Raw genomic sequence first — 20,301 nt, 5'->3', positions numbered from 1 at the left:
ATCTGAGAAAATGATTAGAACATGACACACCTTTTAAAATACAGACGGATTTATTTTAGTAATTGAAGTCTAATATTTACAGTTTATCGAACCTCTTGCATCATCACCTTTCATTATACACAGAGACACAACGATTGTTTATATAAATGTGAGCAAATGTCTTCCACAAGGACAAATATCAGTGATACAGTCTTTTCTTTCACATGTATTGTTACACAGGGAAGGACGTCACATAGTCTTAATTGAAAAGCCAGTTTATCCCTGTCACATAGAAGAAAACCAGACATCTGTGGAGCTTGATACCAACAAAGCAGTGAATACGTTTGACTTTGGGTTGAACTCTCCCTTTTACCCAGAAGAGATGGAATTAAATAATAAAAGACTGTTTTTAAATAGAAAAAGGAGTCACTCTTTTGTCTTGTAATCACTGAGACGGCGTCCTCTAATTACAAGTTCAATCGAGTCGAGTCAAGGTCACGAGAAACAAAGTGTTCTGGTTATTTTCCCCCCCAGAGGAATAAAATGTAAGAATCACTGTGGAAGCAACAATCATATCCTGAAACGTGTTGAAACATAAAGGCCATTTTGCAAATTTAAGAAATGTTTGCATGGTAAACAAATTAAATGTTTAAAATAACATTTCACAAACGAGGAAAGAAATATGTTTTTTAAAAAAAGGAAACATAGTCGTTTAAAGCAGTGATTCCCGACCTCGCAGGCGTCCGAAGATAAATTAAAATATTCAAAATAAAATAACTTATTTTAGGGACGGAATTAAATTTTTTTGTGAAATTGGCTCAATTACCCTTGTGACAAATTTGCTGTTAAAAGTAAGAAAATGCTTTTAAACACTTTTTACTGATTATATTTGTGGGCGTTACTCTGGACCAGGTGACAACCACTGCTTTAAAGAGATCAAAGATACCAACCCAGAAGCAACTAATGAATGGGTATAGCACCCCCTGCTGCCCAGGTAGAGGCTGTGCTCATTAGAGGACGACTCATCTACCTGCACTGTAGCAAAAGCTGAACTTTTAAAAGCTAACTTTCATGAAATCTGAGATAAATTGAGAATAATATCAATCTGATCTTATTACCGATGCAAGCAAACCCCTGTCATTTAGAAAACTTCCAATACTTAGATGAAAAGTGGACGATCGCAATAAAATATTGGCGAACAGATATGTAGAGTTTTATTGTCGTTTACAGAAAACGCTGCAGAGAGGAGACAGTCTCCAGAGAGATGTTTCAGAACGGGACGGGAGGGGGAGTTGGGTTTTGAAGTGTGCAACTATAAACAACAATTAAGACACAAATTAAACCTTTAAATAAAATCTGAATTCTTTCCTCTCCTCTCCTGTCAACTCTGTTTTCTGTCTGCAGTTTGTCTCCAGTTTCATACTCATGTCCAGAACATTCGTCTTCCTACGCTAAAATCAGTTCCACGTCTACCGGGTCGATGATTTTGTCCTCCCCACTCAGGCCGTTTGTGATTGGCCGAGGCTCACTTTCATCCGCCTCCACGTTGGTCGGCGACTGGAAGCCGCTGTCTTCTCGCGAGCTGGAGTCTGTCGGCAGTGGTGTTGACTCCAAATCTGATTCTCCCGCAGAGACCTCCGCAATCAGTCCGTCATCCTGTGCCGCCAAAGGAATTTCCTCAGTGGCGTTCTTGATGGCCGCCTCCTTATCAGCCTTCTCCTTCTTGCTTCCTACCAGCTGCCTGAGGATTGCATGCGGGGACGTCTTGTCTCGTAGAGATCTCCTGGGGACGTCCTCCACTATGGTGGTGACGTGTGTCACCTCCTCCTGCACTCCGCCCTCCGAGGTGAGGATGCCTCTGGTCGGCTGCGTCCCTTTGGTGACGTCGCTCTGCTCCTCCTCTGACACCGGCAGCACCATCTCCACTATCGGATTAATAAGGTCCCTGATTTGAGTCACGCTATCAGGAGACTTGGGTTCTTTGGGAAGGTCCTCGTTCTCCTCATCCTCCTCGTGGTACTCCATATTTTTGTCAAACACCTCGCCGTCCTCCTCCGGGATGATCTCCACCCCCGGAACCTCCAGACAGGACTCGTAGGGCAGAGGCACCCCGTCCAGCTGGATCATGGACACCACTTGCCGGCGTCTATTCCCAGAACCCCCTCCTTCAATCATACCGATGACAGAGCTGTCGGGATCCTCGCCACCGAATTTGGTGGCCCAGTCCACCGAGGCGTTTTCTCCGAGCAGGTGCAGGTTGGGGTCGCTGTTTGTCAGAACCATGCTGTCCCTGTACAGGTTGTGTCTCCTCTGGACGGCCGCCTCCTTCACAGCTGGACACGTAAAGAAACAAGACAATCAATCACTGTGCTCACGAGTCTGATTTAACGATATCACACATCTCTACCGCTACAGCTTTTATTTCTTCTTCCTCACCCATCATTATGTCCTTGGTGACGGAATGCAGCACCACCTCCTCGAACATGTTCTCCACCAGCAGAAAACGGGAGAAGTCCTCAAAGATCAGCTCTTTGAAACGAGGCAGCTCCTGAAGAAGGACGAGACACAAATGAGCTTCAGGCAAAGTTGCCTGTTATGGCCTTATTGTTTCTGAAGCCTTCAGTTATCACTGATCCCCGGACATCCTGACATGCATGATACATCCATGATACAGAGTAATATCAGCCTTGTTCACAGGTGGAAACAGTCTCAGTACTTTAGTAAAAGTAGTGATGGGGATAATGTGAGTGTTGGATGCTACTCACAGGTGAGCAGGAGGGTGAGAGCTGCTGGAGCATGTACGGGATGATGATCTGCAGCAGAGCCTCTCTGAAGAACTTCTTTCGCACTGTGCTGCTGTCGTAATCATATTTCTGACGGGAAAGAACCAGAAATGCATTTTAAAGATGTGACTCATAACAGCTTGTCTACTTGTTGCACAAACTACATTTCAACAATTTATTCTTTAGGGTCAAGAGTAAAATATGTAGTTCATCTAGATACCTGACTTAACATTTCCAAATACTTAAGGCTGTGAGACTCACACATGAACTCTAACTAACCTTCTCTGTATCTGGGTGGAGGACGAAAACTTGAAATTAAACCATCATGGTTAAGGACCACAAAGAATAACTAAAACCTTTGTTTGGGGACTGATGTAACGTGCTGCAAGTAAAATACAGAAAACCTTTTCAGCATCCTTCCAGCTGTTAGTCATAAACAGATGTGTTACTACTTTGTCAGCTTTACCTTGAGAACCCTGTCCTGGCATCGCTGGATGGTCTTGCACATGTCATCTTCTTCTTTTCCCTCCAAACACTGGTGCAGCAGCTGCTCGAATGTGTAAACAGCGTTGTCCATTTGCTGTGAAAATATCAACAAATAGCTTTAAGTTATGCAGACGTATCCAGGTCACATCTTGTCCAGCAGGTGGGAGTAGAGACTTCCCCCGCGCTGTCCAGTTTTCTGCTGATTGTGGTGAATCCTAATTCTTTGGGTCGTAAACAGAGTAAAGGTGTGTGACGTCCTCACCTCCCTCATGAGGATCTGAGCTCTGCTGACGAACACCGAGGGACTGCCGACGTCGAACCTCTGCTGCAGCCCCTCCAGATTCAGCTGCTCCACCTGCTCGTAGCAGCTCTGCATCTTCACGGGGTGGAAGGCGAGCATGGACAGTCTCTCCATGTGCTGAGGGGGGGTAGAGACAGAGGAGGGCAACAGGGATTTAAAGTGTATTCAAACCAAAACAGAAAAAGGTTGATTGTTCAGGATCGATACTGTAAAGCTGTCATGTGTAAAAAGTAGGAATGAGGAAACTTTTGAGCTCATTGTTTTGATTTTCGAGCACATCAACCATAAGTCTGATAGATGAAAACACATCTGTGTCGTCCATCTGTTCTTCCTCTTTATTACATTGTTATCTAACAGCTCGTCTTGACTGATTAGTGCAGAGACATCTGGAGACAGGTTAACGGAGACATTTTGCACATATCAAAGTTCATAAGTTTTAACTAGGGTGATTTCTGGAAACTGTTTTCATTCTCTAATGTTCAGAAAACACGTCTTTCCTCATCCGGTCCATTGCTGCTGCTCCTCGTTTCAGCCTCTGCCTGAAACGCTTGGTTTTACCTCCTGATGAAGACCAGACTGCTCTGATTGGCATCATGTGTCCCCTTTGACTTTAGACTCGCGGCCGGTTAAGCGTAACTCACGTCTCCCATTTTGTCCTTGCCCCCTCCGTTGAGCGAGTTCTTGCTGATCTCCACCAGCTCTCGGAAGAAAACCTCCCTGACCTCCGAGAAGCCTCTGCTGGTGGGCTCCATCAGGGCCTCGAGGATGGAGCTGATGTACGGCTGGACGCTGGTCCGCAGGAGCGGCTCCGTCTTGGGCAACACCAGAGCTGCGCGTCAGCAGCAGCGAGGCCCGGAGGGTGAGAAGAGCAACACTAATGGTTAGGTGCTGCAGCTTGTAAATAAGTGACACATGATAAGTGCATTGTTTGACAGGCTGACGTCGCTGGTATGTGTGTTATGATGTTCAAGAAAACACTCTGTTTCCAAGGAGACCCGGCACCTTTCATTTTCACCTAACTCTCAGACACGCCCAGTCGTTAGAAATGTGACTTCTCAACTAAACGAGAGGGATGAAGTAAAGATCACAGCTGGAATTTAACCTCTCACATCTGCACGTGAAGCGACCCTGCATCTTTTTGCACAGTTGACTTATATAGAAGCTTATCTGGGAGATGGAGTCACAAACGGCCCATATATACTGCAGGTGATGGAATGCAGTTCTGCCACTTTAGGGAAAACAGTGCGTATGAAAAAAATGAGCGGCCGGTGCCAGATTCACTTTTGAACAGGAATTTGACGAGCGTCCACTCGGAGGGGGACTGTCCCCGGCGCTGTAGAAGGCAGCTAGTCAAACAGAAAGGGAGGGAAACAAGGTGAGGAGGAACAGAAAAGACTCAAACATGAGGCGGACGTTCGGTCACAGACGCCCACGTTATCGCCCTGTGTCCAAATACACCCTGGGGAAATTTGAGCACTGTGGCGTTATTCAGCGACCAGAGCCGGCGCTTTGCTGTGCCAGTAATCCCTGAGCCGGAGAAACCACGGCTACACCTCACCGAGGCAAACAGTGGGTGAACAATGAAGCATGCACTTGAGGGTTGGGAAGATCGTGTTACGCGGCACAGCGAGCAACACGTTAACCAACTCACTGTGCAAAGCATGTTGGATGCGTGACGACGTAAACTGCAGTTGAAAGTAGATGAAACTATTACGCTATAAAGTATTAAAGGATAAATAAATTAACTATTCACACTTTTTTCTTTCCTTTCTAATCATAGCTCTGAATTTACTCCTTAAATATGTATATTTTTTAAACTTACTCACTACATCTTGCTTATTTACTACAGATATCTCGAGTTTTTATACTTAATAGGTTTTACAAAAGTAAAAAATTAAGTCATCTGAATTTTAGGCCTTTAAACTTCTTAGTAATTCTTCTCTCAGCAGAAACTGCTGCTGCTCAGATTGTTTTCGAGCTGAGCGTCACGCAGATCTTCGGTCACCTCGTATCTTGCTGCTGACGTGTTCTTTGGACGTGATGATCTGGTCCATGTCCGTTCGCAGCCTCGCGTCCAGCTGAACCCTCTGGGCCTCGCAGGCGTCCACCAGGGCGCCGTACTGGCTCTTGGTCTGAGATAACACCTGCCTGTACACAGCGTCGGAGACCTGGAGGAGAGAGAGGCGTTGGAGAGCGTCACTGGTCTGGACTGGTTTGCTTCTCTCGCCGCACAGTGCGACAGCAACTCACCAACATCCAGTTCCTCTGCCTCTGCTGCATTTTCCCCTTCAGGCGAGGACCAATCACATTTCTTAACTCGGGGTGAAGAGTCTCCATCACCAGATTAGCCAGAATCTGTAAACACACAACACGCAGTATTAATGGATTTGCACTTTAACATACAAGTGTATATTTACAGTAATTTTATGTGTAAGTAGATAAAACAACAAAAAGAACAGGTTTTGAAGAAATCCCTTTAATATGATTTATAAGGTCACCTTTGACTTTTGAAGACAGAAATTCTAATCCGTTCCTCCTTGTGTCAAACTGAACATTCGAACCAAATTTGAAGAAAATCCATCAAGGCGTTCTTGACATATCGTGTTCACAATGGGATGAAACCATAATGCCTCGAGCCTCTGTCTTAATAATTCATCTGACTGGATTGTATCAGCTTTACTTCTTCCTGATGCTTCTTGTGGTTCACACTGTGACGGGCACAGGATGCTGTTGTTGCTAAGGCAACGTGCCAACTGGGGACTTTTATTTTGTTAGACAGGGGGTGTAGTGGAAAAACAAGCGAGAAACAGAAATAAACCTGGAAAACATGCAGCCTCTTCCTGTGTGGTTACGTGGATACAGTGGAGTGATTGAGATGATACACAGCTGGATAAAGAGAAGCAGGGAGGCAGGTCTCAGTGGCACAACACACACACACACACACACACACACACACACACACACACACACACACACACACACACCAGGTTCTAACTAAGCTAAACTAAATATTTGGCCGGGTAATGTACGGCTGTGACAAAGGCAAAGTATTTTTTTCTACCCAGGATCACAAAGGCCTGACAAACAAAAGGTTTATTGTAGTAATGTTTGACTAAAAGCTTGTTTGACTGAAAGCAGCCGATGAAATGATAACGTCTCTGTGTTATTGCTGCCTAGCTGACGGTGACTGGCGTTACCTTGGTTTGATATCTCACACATCAATGTATTTAATGTCAATACCCCCAAATAGCCCCACAGTTATAAATATAAAAACTGTTATGTTCCTGGAGCTAGAAAGAAACTGGTTTAATGATGAAAAGGTGACGTTCACACACACGATGGAGCTGGAGCAGGAGACTGAAAGGGCCTCATTCACGGCGGAGACCCCATTCAACAGTGTGAGAGGACGCGTGTGCACGTGAGGGGTGGGGTCTGGCTGCCGGGTCTTTGAAGGTCTTGTGTGGCTGTTTTCTTGTTCTCAAGTGTGAGGGGAGGGCGTCAGCTGGAGGTAGATGATGGAGTGTTTTCTTGAGCTGCGTTTATTGAGGAAAAGCGTTTTTTTTTCTCCGGAAAGCAGCGCGGCCTCTGAAAAATCCATCATCCATCATCCATCATCCATCATCCATCTGAGGAAGTTGAACTATGACCCCGAGCTGAACTTAGGACTTTAGAGGTCATAGCACTTGTTTAAAAGTTACTCCCCACAGACTGTAAATAAAGATGGTTGATGCGTTTCCACTTCCTCTCCTCGTACACAAATGAAGCCAAACTATCTCGGATGAAGGTGCCGCCATCTTGCACCTTTGACGCCAAATGGAGGCAGATTCAAAGTCTCAGCTTTTCATTTCAACCCAGTTAAAACCAAACTTACCACTGTGTGATAAGAACTACCTAAAAAATAGTGCTGAGGTCCTGACCTGCGGGGGGGCTCCGCACATCATGTCCCAGGTCCCGTAGTGTCCCTTCTTCTGTCTGTGGCGTCTCACAGCGTCAGTGAAGGCGGGCGTCTCAACAGTGCTGTCCTCTGACAGACCTGTTGGGGGCAGGAGAGAGCAGAGCAGACGTTTGTTAACATTAATTAAAGGACACCCCCCCCCACTCCCCTTTTCCCTTTTTCAGACGATGCACAGTTGGTAAATTTTTATTTCTTTTTCTCTGAATTATTCTGCAACATCTAAATAAACGTTAACTTGGTGTTAGTTCCTCGGGTCCAGTGGATTCTCCGTCTCGACAGTTAAACTTGAGTCACCTCTGTGTGACGGTTTAAATCTGGACAGGACAACACAACACAACACACGCTCGGCCGTTGTCACACACCACGGCTGTGTCATCCCCCAAAAACAGGAAGACGCTGGCGTGTTGGGAGGACGGATTTCATGTGGTTGCTATGGTTACCGCCCCTCCCAGCAAAACTGCACAACAGAGGCAGCTCAACAAACATGCGTGTTTTTTAAGGAAGTTGGTTCTTAACGTGTATTTGTGTATTACGGGCGTACGTCACCAGCTGAAGAGCTGCCTCTCTCCCTCACAACAGACTGTAAACAGGTGAATGGAAGAGGACTTGGCTGTAATTAGCAGTTTCACGACTTTATATTAAAGAGTCACATGTTTCCGTTGTGTTTTCTCCTGCGGAAACAAGACAGAGTCTCGTGTCTCGTGTCTGATGCACAGATGTGTAATTAGAGGATGGTTCAGCTCTTTTCATCCTTTGAGACGTTGTTGTTAAGTCACTTATATCACATGTTTCCACATTCTGACTCTGACCGAGGCTCCTGATCTGTGTCTGCAGGATGTTGTTCACACTGCATTGCCGCCACATGATTGGCCGATCGGATAACTGGCATGAATAAACAAGTGTCCACGTGTTCCTAATAAAGTGCTCAGTCAGTGTAATCATATATTGTCTATAGTATATTATCACTCTTGTTGTGATTTGGTTGATTTGCTGTGGAATCAGATGACAGAAATACTGGAGTTCCCTGTTTTGCGTTGTGCATGAATGGACGTTGAACACGACGGTCGGGTCACGTGTCAGGTCTGTCACGCACAATTAAAGACGTGCATGTGTGCGGCCTGAGCGCGGATCGAAAGTCGTAAGTCTGTGACTCAGAGGAGGCTGACAAAGACAGGAAGTGGCCGGAGAGTCGAGTGGCGGGTGGACGGAGGCAGACAGGAAGCCGTCTGTGCTGCCGGCTCAGTAACTCAGGCTGAAGGCTGCGTGTTCGCTTGTTTTGGCACAAGTGGATTCACTGGATACTGAGGTTAGGATCCCGGTGGGAAAATAACTGTCCTGCTGGTAGGTGGGTCGGTCATCACTTGATGCACGAGGCCGACTGATGGTTTGGACACTTCCAGACCATAGACTGTAAATAAAGATAAACTTCCTCCCACTGTCTAGAAAATATCCCGGATATAAACGCTGCCATTTGGCGCAGATAACATAATTTGGAGCCAGAGCAGCGAGAACCAATCACGTCTCAGCCGTCAATCACCTCGTTTTTATTCCATCAAATAACTAGGGTTATTTTTCCTGAACAAGTGAACTTCAACATAGATTAGAACTACCTAACTACCTAAAATGCAGGAAAACATCTCAAGGAAAAGGAATTTATAAGCTCACTCTGATTACACCGAGGAGGTGGGGTTTAAGACCCATTCTGCAGCCAGCCACCAGGGGGCGATCCAGATGCTGTGGCTTCACTTTTGAGGAGCCGTCATGTTTATCTCCATCTTTATCTACAGTCTGTTTTGTTTTTTTTGCTTTGTTGACAACTAGACAGAACAATAACACACTTTTTTAAAACCTCTTCTATCTCTTAAAGCCTCTTGGAAGCTTCTTGTTTCATATTTAACGCGTGTCCCAGCAGTTTGGACACAGAACATACAGATCCAGTGGATTAGCAGATGATGACGGACTGTTGACCCACTGTACAGTTCATAATCTCCTGTTGTGGCCGTGACAGGAAGTTGTGAGGAAATTCTTAGAGTGCTTTGTGGTGACTCGGTTGGGTTTTCACCTTCCACATTCCAAACCTTTATCTTGATTATTAGATGTTGTAAAATATATTCCTGCTTTAACCTTTTAAAAAAGTGTTTAAGCAGTGATTTGAATTCTTTCAAGGTTCATATTTGGAGCCAGATCACCGGTGTAAAAACGCCTGGAAGGGAATTTTTCTACATTTCAAGTTAATTGCTCATTTAATGAGAACTTTCCTCTCGGTGCCGACAGAAAAAGAAAAATATTTTTTGGCCGAACTGCCCGAGCCTGTAAACTGCTTGACATTCTCCATGTGTCTGAACCAAGCAAGATCAAGGAGCACATTAGAGTTTTTCTTTAGTGTGTGTGAGTGTGTGTGTGTGTGTGTGTGCACTTTTACAAACAGCACATGTGGCAGCATTTACCACGCTCTTTTTATTTGAGGCATTTCCCTCCCTGCCTTGCTCACCACGCTCCGGTTGGTGGGATCTTAGCAGCAGCCAGGGACGAGTTCCCAGGCCTTCATATCCTCAAGTGTGTGTGTGTGTGTGTGTGTGTGTGTGTGTGTGTGTGTGTGTGTGTGTGTGTGTGTGTGTGTGTGTGTGTGTGTGTGTGTGTGTGTGTGTGTGTGTGTGTGTGTGTGTGTGTGTGTGTGTGTGTGTGTGCGAGCGAGCAGTATCTTTCTCTGTTTTCATACATTTGACATTTTAAAACCCGTTACGCAGTTTAAGATGTCAAACATGGTCTAATCAGACTTCAGCTTCTCGGCCACCTGCCTTGTTTTGGACGCAGGTTTTAAACATTTGCCTCAAACACTCTCTGCTGCTGCTCCCCCTGACATGCATGAGTAGTGTTCCTCCATATGGTTCAGCTCTATGGAGCCGGCGGAACCCACAGTACAATAAACACTGAGTGGAACCCACCATCAGCCGCAGACATCACGGACACATGACTGGAGAGGTGAGTTTAGCAGATCTCTGTCTCCAGCAGCAGCAGGAGGACGGGGAACCCACACTACAGATAACCATCATGAAGCATAATGACACAAATACAGGCTGTGGGGGAGGGTGCTTTGTCTCTGGTGCTGTGACGTGATGGTGTTTCTCCAGCTCAGAGCAGAGTTTGATTCCTAACACGATTCCCTGCAGCCGGACCTCGGATCTGATGAACAGGTCACTTTGCAAATGTTTAAAAAGATGCAAAGCGGCAGCCGATCGTTTCATCGGAGAGATATTTAAAATAAAACAAAACGGAGCTTTAGTGGATTCAAAACCGTCACACATGAATAGTATCTGAGTTCAGCTGAAGAGCTGCTTTGCATGAAGCTTCTCCTTCATGGCCACCGCAGCAGTTTCTCTACCATGATGATTGAATTCAGAGGTGAATCATCACTTCTGTACAGCTCAGCCTCAGATACGTTTCTTTTAGCTAGTAAAGATTTACTGTATTAGCACTAGAGTGTGACAGATACTGGCTTTAAGGGGTTGATGCCAATACCAATATGATATCAGGCTTTAAATGTACAATATTCTTCACGTAAAATATAAGAAACATACATGGAAATTATTTCTGTAATGTTCTATCTGTAAAATAAAGGTTTTCCTGCCGAAATGTCCTTGATATCCTGTCTCTATTGAGCCCTGTGTATAAAGTGTGAGAAGTGTTTGTATGTACAGTTCATGTAAATGTGTGTGTACAGGTCTAATGACTGAGAGGAACTGCAGCGAGTTCAGGGCTCGGGCTGTAAAAACCATTCATCACCCTCAGGAAAAAACTCCTCTACTGGTTCTGCTTTTCCTCCATGACACCAACAAGGTGGAGGTGAGACTGGGCGTGTCGGCACAGGCTGAAATCCCATGAATGCCAGTCCACACTTCCAGCAGCCCCGGTGACAGTACAAACAACAGGCTCCTGCAGCCCAGCCTCCCCGCTGGAATGTACAGCAGCGACTGTGGCGTTCGCTGAGCGAGCCCGGACAGGTCGTTTCGGGAAGTAAAGAGCGATCGAGACGAGATTTATCTTGTCCCGCTACAGTCTGGTTTCAAATTCATTCAAACCCAAAGTGAGGAAACCTCCCCCCCCCCTGTTGTTGTCGTTTTTTTGGCTCCTCTCACTTCACTACATGCGTTGGATGTTTTCAAACAATTACTTGTGAGAAAACCACTGTTGGCATGTTGGTGTGTGGTTAAGGAGGATTTGAATACACGCAGCACAGTGGGACGGCTCCGTGGTGTAAAAACAAGGTCAGATCAGGTTAAGCAACCTTGTCAGTGTGTTGATGAGCGGAGAACCAACGTGTTGTTTTCATTCAGTTCAATGGTATGAGGTTCGATTGTGTTGTTCGTGATGCAGGACTCACACTCGCTCTAACTCACACTGGACACATTTAGACATGTAGAGCGTTGGTGCTTCTACTGACTCCCAGCGAGACCCTGCAGCGATCCCAGATAGATGTAACCATACGTCGGCTCCAGGCAGTCGGAGCCGGGTGTCACACCCAGAGGCGTTTCACATGCTTGTGTATGTACGTGTTTGAAGACGAGGGTCAGCCGAGGTAAAGTGTTGTGTTTGTGGATCAGATCTTACGCCTGTTTAAGAATGTCGATGATCTAGTGCTTTGCTGCCAAAATATCTGGAGTTGATAATAATAAGATGTGTTTTATCTCCTCAGAGTTCAATGGAAAACACTTTGTCGGTTCATTTTTAATTTTAAAATCCTTAGAAAAAGATGAATCCTGATGATAAAACATAAATAAATAAAATAAATAATCTGCGCTCGGTGCCTTTGCAGCCAGTGGAGCTCAAACGAGCCTGATCACGCTCACTGCGGCAACCGTCTGTTTGGCGTTTAGTGTTTTGATCCTGACTTCCCCAAAAATCTGCACTTTCTGATTCTCTCTGACTCGAGTCTAAATAAAGCACACATCCCAACATGAGATGACACATGCACAAGCACGAGCGTGCAAGTAACCACCATGCCATGTGGTGAACAACCGGGAAGCAGGTCAATCACTTCTACCAATTATCTTTCACAAAGTTGTGTTGTCGAGAGATACAGTTCGACAACATGACGACACAATGGACCACCTCCTCATGATGGGTTCTCACAACCGTCCCTCAGTGATGTGGACTCTGTCTCGGCCGCAACATTTTAAAACTCGGATTCCGAACACGACAACACGCCTCGCTCACTGCGAGCGCGACCGAACATTAAGAAAACAAATACATATCATTCCTGCAGCATCTCATATTCCTCAATCCACCAGCTCACCCAAGTGGAATGTAAGGACGTAACACTGCGACACAGTGAGACTCACACACCCTGGTCTGAATCACCAACAGAAGGTAGAGAGACACTCATCGCACAGGGGACATCGAAGACACTGAGAAACCGTCCCTGAGCTGGTATGAGCCTTTCACAGACATTTATCAGTTGATGTTTCCCAATATAAACATTTATTTTACAGCCTATTTTATGTATTTGTTTGTAATTGGTTTGTTTACTTAATTCGTGTTCTAATATTTGGTCGTATTTGTGTTTCCTTTATTTTTATACTTATTTATAATACTTCATAATATCATTTATTTGCATTTCATAATCATTCATGATGTGTTGACGTATACTGTTAATTCCTGTTCGTTCAGGTGAGATTATCGTGTGTGTCTGTGTGTGTCTGTTTGTGTGTGTTGTTACCGTTGTTGCAGTGTCGGACACAGTCCTGCAGCACGGCGTGCCACTTCTTCTGCTCCTTCTCCGTCGTCACACAGAAGTAGTGGTGTCGGGCGTACGGGTGCCACAGGATGAGCGGGAACTGGGTCGCGCACTTGATGAACGGATGACTGCCGACTCGGGCTTTGATTCCTGCAGCGGGTCACATGACGGAAAAAACAAGAAACTATGAGATTCAGAAGGTGAACTGCAAAACAAGCAGGTGCAGCAGGGATTGAATATGTCGTGTCCGGGTCTGACCTGGCAGGCTGGTGTTCATCAGCTCCAGGTACTCCTCCATGGAGGTCAGGGCCTTGTACCCGGCACAGCTGATGGTCACTTTCGGATGCAGCTCCCGGTCATGTGCCTGTTTAGAGAGAGAAGCCAAACACACAGAGCGCTTTCAACACAAGTGCCTGAGTCAACAGAAACCGTCCAGTAATAGAAAAACTCACAGTTTTGCTCTCATAGAGGTCGAAGCTGTAGGTGTTCGGCACCGACACGAAGCGATTCCTCCACTTCCTGTTCTCCTCCAGGTACTGAAACAGACTCCCTGAGAAAATGGTGCGGCCCGCCAGGGGGTCCTGAAAGATAACAGACCCTCAACACTAAGACACAATACAATAGATATTTAACTTATAAACAGAAAACGAGCCATATGGATTTGTCAATGCTTATAATAACAATGCGGTTTGATATTTGACAGTTTCATCATGTGTTTCCATGCTGTCACTTTTTAATAATGCTCTCATTGTGATCTCCTTTAATTGTGCAAGAGACGTGAGGACAGACCAGGTGTTTCCAAACATGGGCGGTGCAGTATTTGCACAAGGATTCACACCACACACTGTGTTTTGGGTTTTCCTGTCTGAGATCAAATAATCCAGTGACTCAGGGGGAAGGACGGAACGAGACAGACGCAGACGCAGGAGGAGCAACAACTGAAACGCTGTATTACACAGCAGACTGACGGCAGTAGAGCAGAGAGGAAGGGATGATCCTGCAAAGTATTCACCTGGATTTTATGTACTTTTAAAAGTATTTTTGACATTAAAACCAAAGTATGAGATAGTGGGGAGGACATGTATCAAAGGGCCGGTTCTCATTATGCAGGAAAACGTGTAATCAAGGTGAAAATGTTATATTTAGTAAAATAACACTAAGGAACTAAAGAGCTCTGGTGTGTATTTGTGTTTGCACGGTGCTGCTTAATGCGTCATTTTTGCGTTTGGGTCCCGAGCAGCCGTCCTCCACGTAACGAAGGCAGCAGATGAACGACCATAATAGAATCACAAACGGCGTCTCCGCTCGTGTGTGAAATCTGCTCCACTTTCCCCCACCCCGGGAGAGAACGAGAGGAACAGAAGAACCAGGGAGGTGGAGCAGGGGGTTCCCATCGTTAGGTGATGTCCGAGCACGTCGACCCCAGAATGAGCTCACTCATGCAGCGTGTGAGCATCATCGAGCTCCGTCGGCCAAACAAAGCTCGTATTGATGGAAGCTAACAAATCGTTGAGCTACAAACAAACGTGTGGATTTCTCCTCGGATGCAGGAAGGAAGCTGGAGAAATTAATGTTCCTTAATTTCTGAAACGCTTTTTTTTAAATTTCCTAATTTGTAAATAAACGATTAGACAGATTAGCCTCCTGTTAATTTATTTCCTTAATTACAACGTTAATTATCTGTTAACATCAATCAGGGTTTACACACGACCTTCAGCTTTTGGATGACACATGGACTTTAAATAAAGATGGACGACGCGTCTCCGCTTCCTCCCACTGTCCAGAAATGAAGCCAAAATATCGATATACTAACATGTCGTAGGTGAGCTTTATGACCCATACTGCAGCCAGCCACCAGAGGGCGATCAAGACACTTTGGCTTCACTTTTGGGGAGCCGTCATGTCGGCCATCTTTATTTTCAGTCTCTGGGCTAAACTGGGTTCAAACCTTCCTGCGGGTCGGACTGTTTGTCTTTATGGCGTCACTGTAAATGAAGTAACTTTTAAAAGTCATAACCAAACTGGATTTATTCCTCAATATCCACTTTCTTCAGACATCAGGTTAGTTTCAGACATGATTAAGATCCAGTCGGAGGTGGAGGCCTCGTCCTATCGGATGTATCTGGATGAACTCGCCTGTCGGTGCAGCAGCTGCGACTGCGTCCCGCCTCCTCCTTCTATCTCGTAGCGGACGCTGTTGAAGAGAGCGACGGCGTACTGCTGCTCGTACACGTCGCTGAACTCCTTCATCACGTCTCTGGTCTGAGCTGCAAGACACAGACACGAGATCAGGAAACCAAACTAAACATCACACCACACAAACTGATCACGTTTCCATTTGGTGACATGTAGAAGGTAGAAGGTTTTTTCAAGATAGAAATCAACCCGGTGGTAAAGTAAAGTGTTTCAAGTTTGTATTTCAGTTCATATTTCGTTGTTAAACATTGACTGAGTGAGTGTAGAAGGACGTTGATAAAGTTCTCATGTAAAGACGACTTCACTTCCACTGCTGCTATCAGCTCTTCAGGAAAAGTGTCATATAGTCAAATTTCAAATTAGATAGAGACATTGGATCAGTCACGTCTGTGTCACACGTCCGTCATCGGCAATCGATGCACTCAAAAGACATTTGAATGTTATAACTGCTCAGCAAACACTATGAGTAAATATTTGATGAGAGGCGAATATGCACTAGTTTAAAATGTCTTGTTTCATGGTTACACAATAAAATATTTAAACCCAAGTAAACACACTTTAATAACTGCACTATTCCTTGAAGTGTTAATGGATATTTTGGTCACAATAGTTTTATATATTCGTCTTCCTGCCCAATTCAGCCTGAGAGTCAATTTAAAAGTATTATTTTTCTTATAAATTCAATATTTGTGGGTTTAACGTTGATTCTTGAACAAAACAAGATATTTGATAAAAGATTATTCAATAATGAATGAAGATCCATGAATTATTCTCATAAGAAATCTGTGAAAATGTCCATCCAGTAGTTTTTGTAAAATCCTGCTGACAAACAAACAAACGGACAGAGATGAAGACAAACTCCTTAGTGGAAATAATAAAAGTTTGAGCCTCAGGTTAGAGAAGAAGCTGAGTCATTTTGGGGATCAGTTATATTGAATGATTGTTTTTCTCTGCTTGACTCAGCATTTCTCTCCCACCTCTGCAGGAAGCATCTTATAAATAAAGCAGGAACGTGCAGGAGGAGACACGAGCTTTTCCCAAACTCTCAAAGTGTGAGAGTTTGGGAAAATCGCTGCGTTTTGACTCGGTCAGCGTCAGACGAGTGTCGGCTGCGATGTGTTTGTGGAAGCGACGACGCAGGAAGGAGGGAGGAGGCGGCGGCCGGCCTGCAGTGGGAGAGCAGGAAGGAAAGAGCTGACAGGACAGGACAGACGTGGAGGGAATGTGGAGGAGACGGAGGACACACAATTAAAAACATCATGTCAGACCAGGGGGAGAGATGAGTGGACGGGTTAGAAGGTCACAGGAAGATAGTGAGACGGCTGAAACAATGTTTAACTCCTTGAATGAAGATTTTAAATCCTCTGTAGGTCCGGACCTGAGTAAACTTCCACCGTATATGTGTGCTCCATTCCAAACCTGAATACTCTGGGTATTTTCCACTGGTCCTACCGGTGCCAAAGTCAGCAGACTGGGACGCGGCACATGGACTTTTTAGGGCAGTTTGGAAATTGGAATTTGGGAGCAAAGACCACATCATAAATCACACACCCAATCCTCTGTTTCAGGGTAAGTGCACACACCGAAGTCCAGATCTTCACTTGTTCTCCATTGGTCTGGATGGGGCAAGGTCATGTTCGTGCCCTTTTATTTTGAAAGAGCAAAGCCCAGCTGACATGTGTTTATGGGGGGGGGGTTCATCCTCTGGGAACCATGAGTGCAATACCTCCTTAAATTAAATCTTCAATCTTGTCCAGAGACCTGATATCTGTGAGTGTGTGTAGTTTGTACTTCTGGGCCGTGGCTGAGGAACACGCTCCACTGACGACCACTCGTCTTTTCCTTTTTTTTCGTTGTTTATCAGCAGGATTACGCAAAAACAATTGAACGGATTTCCACTGAAGAAAGAATGTTGGTGCAGATCCAGGAACTTTTTCATCACTTTCTTTCACAGTGTGAGAATGTGAGCGGTTTTTGACCTTTTCACATATTTCCAGGAAGAATTAATTGATCGTGTTGAAAAGGTTAACGTCTGGAACGCCTGCAGCATTGGCGGATGAATGTCGGTGATCACACAGGTCTCTTGAAATGTGTGTGTGTGTGTGTGTGTGTGTGTGTGTGTGTGTGTGTGTGTGTGTGTGTGTGTGTGTGTGCGTGACTACGTGCACATTGCGTCTTTTTATGTGGGCTCACACGAGGGAGGAGATCATTTTGTGAGGATGTGCAGGGAGGAACACTCTCCAAACATGACTCCCAGTGCAGAGTCATCCTAACACACACACAGACACACACACACACACACACAAAGACAACATGCACACCCACTAACCAGAGAGGGTTTGTGGCTTGTACTTTAAAGGACATACACTATTCATCCATGCACGTACATGCGGGAGGAGGCGGCTCGCGCTCATCAGAGGGAGGGTGTGTGACAACCAGACAGTTTCAGCTAATAATCCTGTGACATGTTTCTACCTGCTTCACCTCTGCAGCTTCACTCACTATCTTCTCCTCCTCTCACACAGCGCTGCACTCCTTCTATCTTTCTCTCAGGAGATATTGCCTGTTATGTTATTTTATTATTTCAAACAAAGCGGATGACTGTAATAGCTCTAAACTAAATGACGCATGTGAGGAATGAGGAATGAATAACTGGCGCTCGCAGGTAGATGCACTGCACCACACCTTTGTCATAAACAACACAGGCCAACTGAGATGCAACTGAAAGGCCCCAAAGGAACTAGTAAGTGGACTTTTAGAGATGAAATGTATAAATGAATTCATTGTTTTCAAATAAAAACAGTTTATTTAATCTGCAGAATGTCCCAGAGCTGATATAAACATGATATAAACATGATATAAACAGAGAAAAAGAAGCAAATCCTCACATTTGAGATGATAAAACCAGAGAATATCTGACATTTATCCTTTGTAGATGATTTAAACTTAATTAAATATGTTTATATGCACAATATGCACAGCTCCAACACCCAACAATTCAGCCTCTAACAATGTTATTCCTCCAATTTCTAACTATTTCTGAGAGTATTGTTTTTCCCGTAACCATCAACAACAAACCTCAAGGACACAATCCTTGGTTTCTGGAAGTGGTTTCTTCATGCAAGTGTTGGGCTGCCAGTAAACAGAAGGACAGTCCTGAACCTGTCGTGCTGCAGCGTCCTGCAGCCTGAAACCACTCAGACGCAGCAGTTTCTAGAAAGCACAGCTCTGAGGGATGTAATTACCAAGTCAAACTAAAAAACTAACTTTTCTCCAAAGTGAGGACAGTCTTATAATTTCATCCACACGTGCACGGGAGTCTCTTCTGCTTGTTCCTGCTCCCGGTTGAAACGATCACACAGACCTGCACAGTGGGAGGCTGCAGCAATCTGAGACCTAAATAGCACTCTGTCCCGAACTTATACAAACACGCTTGCCTTTGGGAAACCTACTTATTATCTCGGAGAAATGGGCCTGCAGCAGAGCTGGAGGATTCAGGGGAGCAGAGCAACAAAGCAGGGATAGAAATGACAGGAGAGCAGGTGGGGGAGGAGGATTTTTAAACAGATTTTATGAGACAATTTCTGCAGAGTTTCAGTTTCCATGACTCGGATTAAAAGAAAAGTTTGTTTGTTTTAAAAATAGAGCTCAACTCAACAAGTGATATTGTGATTTCCCGTCTGGAAGATGTAGAAACTTAATAAAGCTGTAATAAACTGTTTTTGAAGTTTCAGTGGATTTCTCTCCTCGGCTCAGTTCCATAACTCGGTTTAAAATAAGTTTGTTTCATCTTGAAATAGAGTTTATTCCGGCGCATTTGTTTTTATACGATTCAGAACAAAAAGAAGGAAGAAAGGAAAATCTAATAAGAACAATAAAGCAGATATTGTGGTGATTTCCCTTCTGGAGGATATAAAAACTTAATAAAGCTGTTTTTGAAGTTTCAAGTTAGTTTGATAACTCGATTACAAAGAAGTTCTTTTCATCTAAAACGAGAGATTACTCCAGTAGCCTGTGTTTTTATGATTCACAGACAAAGGAGCAGGACAATCTAATTAAATAGTAGTGTTAATAGTGTAGTTATATCCCCACTGGAGAGTTTAAAAACCTAAAGCTATAGTAAACTTTTTGAGGGAAGTTTCAGTTTGAAGATCAAAACTTTTAAAGCCACAAACTGTGTGAAGTCCAGCTCGTGTCTTACCTGTAATCACCTCCCTCCTGCCCTCATCCAGGTGAGAGGAAACCACGTCCCCCATGGTGACCGGAGAGCCCAACCGATCCTGCAGGTACCCGAGCCTCGCACTGGTTTGTCCTCCAGGTCAAACTGGGCTGTGGTGGAAACTTCCAGCAGAGTCGAATATCCACTGAGCCGCTGCGTAAAAACTGTGCCACTTCTCCGGGTGAGAGGCGCACGACTCTGCGTCTTCTCTCTGGAGGAGGAGGAGGCGGAGGAGGAAGAGGAGGAGGAGGAGGAAGAGGAGGAGGAGGAGGTGAACACTGGGCTGGTTCACAGACGTGTGCAGGACACACCCTCTGGGAGTCATCACTGGTCCAACGTGTTCAGTCGGAGCTGCCAAGGGTGGGGCCAGAACCAGGAGCCTCATGGAACAGCTTCAATACCCAGCGAGCAGGAGCGTGTTGATGATGTTTCTGTTCAATCTCATGAGCAAAGAACAAACTTCCTTTATTTAAACTTCCCTCCGGATTTATTTGTCTTATTCCTAAACGGGTTTGTCACTTTGCATTTAATTAACTAACTCTATTAGAGGTTGTCTCTTTTATTTCTATTAGAGCTTCTGACCACAGACACATGAATATTTAAATGTCTGTGGTTCTGTCACGAGAGGAAAACGTTTTTCCATGAGGT

At 44.9% G+C, this 20,301-nt stretch overlaps 1 protein-coding gene across 2 annotated transcripts; it reads right to left on the bottom strand.

The window, feature by feature from the left end:
- Positions 1 to 31: 31 nt before the first annotated feature.
- Positions 32 to 19,856, bottom strand: LOC118097988 (protein Niban 2). Of its 2 annotated transcripts, none has more exons than XM_035141338.2 (14): positions 19,636 to 19,856; positions 15,375 to 15,505; positions 13,691 to 13,819; positions 13,497 to 13,602; positions 13,221 to 13,388; positions 7,467 to 7,582; positions 5,800 to 5,904; positions 5,555 to 5,717; positions 4,191 to 4,378; positions 3,511 to 3,666; positions 3,229 to 3,342; positions 2,745 to 2,852; positions 2,416 to 2,527; positions 32 to 2,312 (listed from the first exon to the last, which is right to left on the bottom strand). In XM_035141338.2, the coding sequence occupies exons 1-14, from the start codon at positions 19,688 to 19,690 to the stop codon at positions 1,426 to 1,428; spliced, it is 2,538 nt and encodes an 845-aa protein (XP_034997229.2). In that variant the 5' UTR covers positions 19,691 to 19,856; the 3' UTR covers positions 32 to 1,425. The 2 variants fall into 2 exon arrangements, with proteins under 2 accessions (XP_034997229.2, XP_034997230.2); XM_035141339.2 differs by having other exon boundaries at positions 15,375 to 15,500.
- Positions 19,857 to 20,301: the final 445 nt, after the last annotated feature.

This window comes from Hippoglossus stenolepis, chromosome 18 (assembly GCF_022539355.2).
Source record: "Hippoglossus stenolepis isolate QCI-W04-F060 chromosome 18, HSTE1.2, whole genome shotgun sequence".
Taxonomy (NCBI): Eukaryota; Metazoa; Chordata; class Actinopteri; order Pleuronectiformes; family Pleuronectidae; genus Hippoglossus; species Hippoglossus stenolepis.
Note: the sequence above shows the minus strand (reverse complement) of the source record. Positions and strands in the feature narration are given on the sequence as shown.